The 6,934-nt window shown below is 62.0% G+C and overlaps 1 protein-coding gene across 1 annotated transcript; it reads right to left on the bottom strand.

The window, feature by feature from the left end:
• Positions 1-4,268: 4,268 nt before the first annotated feature.
• On the bottom strand, positions 4,269-6,015 carry FZD10 (frizzled class receptor 10). Its single transcript, XM_047093209.1, has one exon. It carries the CDS (start codon positions 6,013-6,015, stop codon positions 4,270-4,272), a length of 1,746 nt encoding a protein of 581 aa, XP_046949165.1. The 3' UTR covers position 4,269.
• Between the last annotated feature and the right edge of the window lie 919 nt (positions 6,016-6,934).

Raw genomic sequence — 6,934 nt, 5'->3', positions numbered from 1 at the left:
CGCTTTGGGACACCCACCCTTGCCCCAGGCTCCCTCCCAAGTCCCGCAGCCCAGGCACAGCCTGTGTGCTGACCTCCACCCGGCACATCAGAGGCCCCGTCTCCCGCCACTTTCACCTTCCATTCTCCTCCGGCCTGCGGCCACGTGTCCTCTTCTGTCTTGGCGAGCGCCTCCTGGCCGCCCCAGTCAAAACCGTGGCCATCCCTGACCACCCGGCCCCTCCGACCCATCTGGGCCCAGCCCTGCTGCCCCCGCCCCCTGAGCGCCCACCTTTGGGCTCACTCAGCCAGCCAGCGAGGCGACCAGGTGGCAAGCGGCTGCCACCCCCTCCTGTCGTCTCCCAAGCCGGCGAGGCGACCTGTGCTCCGTGCCAGGATGCCCTTGCCCCCCGGCTCACGGCACAGGCATGGGGGGGCTGCTGTGAAGGCCAAGGAACTCAATGCAATGGAGTCCTTAGGACCATGGAGAGAGGTGGGAGGGCCGGTGCTCACGGGTGTGGGTTTGGAGCCACACAGCCAGGTCCACGATCGGGCTCCTGCTGGCTCCCCGCGTGGCCTTGGGCACGTGTCTCGACTCCTCTGTGGTCCCCTGTCCTCATCTGCGGCACGGGGATGAGAACGGTCCTGCCAGAAAGGGTCAGCGGATCGACATTCAGTGCTCAGCGATCGTTCATTCGCTCGACGAGAACCGACGGAGTCGGTGGTCCAGGACCCGTGACCAGACTGCCTGTCCTGTCCGGCTCTAATTCTCATTTGCTGTGTGACCCTGGGAATGTACTGAACCTCTCTGGGCCCCAAGGGAAAGCGGGGCTGACAGCGGCACCTCTCTGGGCGACCGTGACAGGAGACACTCCCGGAAAGCACTCGGCCCAGCAGCAACGACCGCTGTCTCCGCTGCTGCTGGAGTTACTGTTACCACGCCGGGAACTTCCGCCGGGCGCCGGGCGCCGCGAGGGCCGCGCGGAGGCTTCTGCGCGGCTCACGGCTTCTGCCCTGGCCATTGCCGTGTCCCTGCAGCATCGCCTTGCTGAGAGACGACTCGTGTGGGATCTGCTGTCTGCGTGCACTTGGGGCCACCCTTGGGAGGCCTCCCCCGCTCAAAACAGAAGTGCACCGAAGACGCGTCACTCACGAGCCCCTGTCACGGCGTGCTGGTCTCCCGCACCGGGCCGCGACCTCAGAGCCACGGTGCCCCGTTTCCCGGGCGCTGGCGCGGAGGAGGTGGCGAGGAGCTGGGCGGCAGAGGGAAAGAATGACGGAACACACGGGGATGCGCTGCAGCGTGACTCTGGACAGTCCCCTGCTCTGGGCTTCTCACCACGACCTCGCGGCTGGGATCCGTCCCCCAAAGCGGGCTTCCGTCTCCCCGGAGCGAAGGCGAGGGCCGGGAGGCTGGGAAATCGCCACATTAAGGCAGGCGACAATTCCTGCGGAAGTCCCGAGTCCGGCTCGAGACGACCCGAGGGCCTAGTGGTGGCGTTTGCGCTTTCGAGCCTCGATGCTTCTCCTAAAATTCACAAATTATCTGCGCGTGACCCAGGTCAGATGGGAAAGCGCCCCAAGAAGCAGTTTGGTAAGAAATCCCTTCTGTGGTCACGGGCATGCATCTCCGGCCGACTCGGCCCCGCCCTGTGCACCTGCCCCGACCGTGTGGTAAGAGCCCCTGACATCTGCGAACACGACTCCTGCGGTCTGTATCCACGCCGAAACGCATGCCAGTGCCACGGAACTTAGTTTTCCCGGGGACTGAGGTCTGCGGCTGACACAGCCGAACGCGGGCAGATGTCCACGGAGTTCACCACGGAGGAATCTGGGGGTCACACTCAGCTCTGATGCTCACAGCAGCTCTCCGTAGTGTTATCTTTCCAGACTTTCCAAAGCTCTGTCAGCACGTCATTTCTATTTTTCCTAAGAGTCACTTTAAGGGAACATGACGTACATACACACACCCATACACGAGTATCTCTAGATGGTCTTTTTGGGGGGGGGGGGCTGGGCGGGAACGGTCCACAAATAGGTTTTTATTTGCGGGCATTTAAAAAAAAAACTTTTGTCTTTCTTTTTCAATGCGCTGAAGGCAATTTTGGATTTTATTCTGAATTAATTTGCCTACTCAGGTGGTGTTTCTCGAACGTCATCCCAAACCACCCGGGGTCCCTGTTCGGGAAGGCCGCAGCCATACACGTCCACGGGAGGTGGTGCCCCCAAACCGACCCGTACCTTTGCCCGGCTCTGGTATCGATGCGAAGGTGGCCTTACCGTCATCAGGCTCAATTCCTAAACACCCTCTTCAAGAAACAGGCTGTCCTGACTCCAGGCTTCTGTCTGTCTTTAGTAAGCCCTTAACACACGTTCAAAATTCTTACGGGCTCTTTGTTCAACCGAGAGCTTGACTTCACCACGACCCCACGGATAGCGTGGTTTATTGTGCCGGTTTCCCATGGCAGTGGGTCTGGACCGTGCCCTTGGAAACTCCGGGTTAGGACCTGAGTGTAGCTGTGCCTCTGACCGCTGAACCTGGGCTCCCTTCAGGTATTACCTACGTCCCTCCCGCAGCCAGCACAGGAGAAGAATCAAGTTCACAGACATACAGAGCTGATTAACTTCTCCTTAACGACTTGCCCACCCTTAGCAGCTATTTTCTTCCTGTCCAGGTCTATAATCTGTTTCGTAAACATGGCCGAGACTTGCCACAAAGCCAGCACGCTTTGGACGGGTGCACAGAACCGTCTAGGTACAACCTGATCCCAGCAAGCAACTGAACACTACCCCGACCTGGTCCTCTTACTTGGGCTGGCCCCACTCCCCGGAGATATTACCGGAGGCTGGTCCGGGGCTCACCAGGGTACCCCCACTCTGCGGCCAAGTCACTGCCTGAGGAAGCGCCTCCAACCAGGCCCTCACATCCAGCCTTCCGCATTTCCTGCGTTAATTCCACTGAAACTGAGATTGAATTATCCTGCCAACCTCAGCAGCCGCCCATCTGCCATTCCGTACGGGGCACCGTAATCTCTAGAGATGCACACTCAGGATTTGCCCAAAAAGCCAACAGAGGGGAAGTTTTCTCTAGTCTCTCCCCGCTCGGGAGAGGGAAACGTCATGATGCACAAGGGACGGGCACCAAACTAGAGAACAGATTTTATTTTTAAGAAAAATAGTGGAGCGTGAAAAATACCCTGTATTACAAATATGTACAAGCAGCACCACTCTTTCCGGGTGTGGTAGAGAGGTTACACTAGACTTGTCTAGTGTTTCTGGATCTATTCATGGAAACCATTTGTTTAACAATAGAAAGAGTCAATAAACCCTTTGGGTACTTTTGAATGATCTTTCTCCCCTCCCCTCCCCCCCCCCTTTCCACAAATCAGTCCAAACGTGTATAACATTGGCTTGGTTTCCATTAAAAAGCCACAAAATGTAACACTAGAGGGTTTCTGAGGGCTGGGCCTCCCCGTGCTTTTGTTGAGATTTCTTTTGTTGTCTCTCTGGAACAGCAAAATACTTGTTTGTCTTTTCGTTTTCAAGGAAAGAGGGAAGAAATGTATCGCACATTGTTTGCATTTGCAAATGTGGGGTTTGGTGACAGTTTCTGTCTTGGAGAAAGACGTTTGTGAAGGCTGGAGTCTATTTTAAGTGACTCCGAACGCACTGGAGTGTACTGAATTGTCAGGGCTCCCCTTTCTTCCTGTCTGCACAGAAACTGCTGTCCCATACACAGCCCTCCTGGGGGTGGGCCCCCGGGGATGGCTCCTTCCTGGACACCCGCTTCGCCTCCTTCCCTCCCTCCCTCCCTGTCCCCCTCCATGCCACCCAGCAGAAAGAAGTTCTTTAAGTGACAGAGAAGTCATCCCTTCTGATTTGCAAATGGGTAGCCAAGCCAACCTCAACACAGCACCGTGTATGTACGGAAGGTTCTAAACAAAAGTTTTCTCCTGAAAGCTGAACCAACCACTTTGCCACAAATTAGTTACACCAGGGGTTACTTAACCCCGAGGGGCTCTCCTTCTGCAAACAAAACAGAACAACAACAACAACAACAACAACAACAACAACAAACCTGTAAGCTCATATTTACTTTCAGTGTTATCACAGCATCCTGACTTTCAGGGCAAAAACTTTTTTCTTTCACTTTTATTTAAAAAACCAACCGAGCGACCGACCGGTGGCTCTGACTGCCACCGTGTCCTGTCTGGGAAAAGTTTTCCACTCCAGCCTCCCCTCCCCCCCACCCCCTCCACACACCCCTCCCTCCCCCCCCCCACGAGCCAGTTCACACACAGGTGGGAGGCTGGTCAGGGATTTCGTATTTCCCCAGATGCGTCTTTTGGGGATGCTGGCCTTTTTTGTAAATCCCACTGTTGGTGATCACGCTGGCCGGTTTCCTCCTGCTCTTTGTCTTGAACCTGCGGCTGCAAACGTTCTGCCAGGACTGCAGGGTCTTGGACGTCCAGATCCACATGCCGCTGGTGATACCCACCACCAGCAGCATGAAAATCTTCACCATGAAGATCTCCACGGCGGGGATGGAGGCGGCCATCAGACAGTCCAGACTCTTGGTCTGGTTGTTCGTTTTGCACGTGTGCTGGGTGGCCAGGACCTTCCAGTACTCCATGTTGAGGCGCTCGTAGAAGTAACAGGCGATCACACAGGTGGCCGGCACCGTGTAGAGCACCGAGAAGACCCCGATTCTCACCATGAGCTTCTCCAGTTTGTCCGTGTTCTCCCCGCCGGTCTTCATCACCCTCCTGATGTGGAAGAGCGCCACGAAGCCGGACAGAATGAAGGAAGTGCCCACCACGAGGTAGCAGGCCAGCGGGATGAGCACGAAGCCGGTGAGGGCGTTCACGTCCATGCTGCCCACGTAGCACACGCCGGTGAGCTCGTCCCCCGCCACCCGGCGCATCACCAGGATCAGGATGGTCTTCACGGCCGGGATGGCCCAGGCCGCCAGGTGGAAGTAGCTGCTGTTGGCTTCGATGGCCTCGTGGCCCCACTTCTTGCCCGCCGCCAGGAACCAGGTGAGCGTGAGAATCACCCACCACAGCGAGCTGGCCATCCCGAAGTAGTAGAGGACCAGGAAGACGAGGGTGCAGCCGGTGCTCTCCAGCCCCTCCTGGATGACGTAGAGCTGTCCGCTGTCGCGGTCGCAGGCGATGCTCTCGGCGCCGGCAAAGAGGCGGATGAGGTAGCCCACGGAGTAGACGCAGTAGCACATGGAGAGGAAGATGATGGGGCGCTCGGGGTACCGGAAGCGCGCCGGGTCGACGAGGAAGGTGAGCACGGTGAAGGCGCTGGAGACGAAGCACAGCACGGCCCACACGGCCAGCCAGACCACGGCGAAGCGCTTGTCGCCGCGGCTCCAGTACACGTCCACGCCGGGCGCGCACAGCGGCGCGCACGCGGCGCTCTTCTCCACGTGGTGGAACTTGCCCGGGTTGTCACAGCTGGCGCGCCCCGGGCCCGCGTCCCGGAGCGGGTGCTCCTGCGCGCCGTGCGGCCGCTGCGGCCGGAAGAGCGGCGGGAACAGGCCGGAGCCCCGGGAGGGCTCGTCCGAGCCGTTGTTGGGCGCCTCCATGCACAGGTAGTTGGGGTCGTTCTTGTTGGGGAGCCTGCTGCAGTCCAGCGAGTCGGGCCACTTGAAGTTGAACTGCTCCATGATCGGGGAGCACTTGAGCCGGGCCTGCTCGCACATGACCCGGCAGGCGGGGATGGGGGTGGAGACTTGCTCGGTGCACATGGGCGCGTACAGCGAGCACAGGAAGAAGCGGAGGTGGCCGTGGCAGCCGTACTCCACCAGCGGCGCGAACTCGTGCAGCTGGATGGCGGCCTCGCGCTGGTTCTCGTGGCCCATCAGGTTGGGCATGCGGGTCATGTTGTAGCCGATGTCCTTGCACATCGGGATCTCGATGGCCTGGCACTTGCCGTCGCCCGGGCGCTCCGTGTCCATGGAGCTGATGGCGGCGCACGAACCCATCACCTGCAGGACCAGCCACAGGCGGGGGCCCGGCCGCGGCATGCTGGCGTCGGAGGTGCCCCGGCGGGGAGGTCGGCTCCCCTCAGCGCCGCCGCTGCCCGGCTCGGGCCGCGGGCCCCGGCTCCCCGTCCCCGCTCGGGCCCCCGCCCATGCCCGCTCGGCCGGCCCGAGCGCTGCGCTCCGCGCCCCCGGCCTCGGCCGAGGTGGGGGGGGGGCCGCGGAGGGAGGGGAGGGCAGGGGTGGGGAGGGGACGGGGACGGGGAGGGGACGGGGGAGAGACGGGCGAAGTTGGCCAACAGTACCGGGAAGCGCGACGGGCCCCGGGCTCCCGGCGGGCGGCGGCTCCCGGCCGCGGCAAACTTTGGGCTCTTCCGCGAGCGCGTCCGGGAGGCCGGCGGCGCGGGGCGCACGGTGGCCGGCCGGCTGGCGGCGCCTCCTCCCTCCCGCGCCGGCCTCGCCGGGCCCGGCCGCAGCTGCTCGGCGCCGCGCGTCCCGGGCGGAGAAGACGCGCAAAAGGCGAGGGGGGGCGGGGGGAGCGCGGCCGGGCGGCGACAGGCCCCGCCCCCCGGGCGCGCGCCCCGCCCCCGCCGCCGCTTTGCATGAGAAAGCCGGCCCGGCGCCCGCTCCCGCCGCCCCGCCGGCCGGACCCCCCGCCGGCCCGCCCGCCGCCCCCCCACCCCGCCCCCCCGCGCGCCCCGCCCCCGCCCGGGGAAGCCCCGGGTGTCCCCTCCCCCCCCCGCCCCCCTGCGCCGCCGGGGGGCCCGGCTCGCCGAAGTTCGGAGACGGGGCCGGCGGAGCGGGCGGGTGGTCCGCGGCGGGGGGCCGGGGGGCGCATCTTCCCTCGCCCTGACGGTGGGCCCCGGGCGGGGGGCGCTTTCAAAGCGAGGTGGGATTTGCGTTTTACAGCCCTGGCCATAAAGTGGCCCCTTGGCTTGTAAACCTGCCCGCATCCTCCCGAGGC

This window comes from Lynx rufus, unplaced genomic scaffold, assembly GCF_022079265.1.
Source record: "Lynx rufus isolate CCGP_SWC_20201006 ecotype Redwood Valley unplaced genomic scaffold, mLynRuf1.p SCAF_33, whole genome shotgun sequence".
NCBI classification, from domain to species: Eukaryota; Metazoa; Chordata; class Mammalia; order Carnivora; family Felidae; genus Lynx; species Lynx rufus.
The sequence above is the reverse complement of the archived record's forward strand: the minus strand, read 5'-3'. Positions and strand labels throughout refer to the sequence as shown.

Coding starts and splice junctions, on each gene's coding strand:
- FZD10 (XM_047093209.1), bottom strand. CDS start 6,015: ATGCCGCGGCCGGGCCCCCGCCTGTGGCTGGTCCTGCAGGTGATGGGT.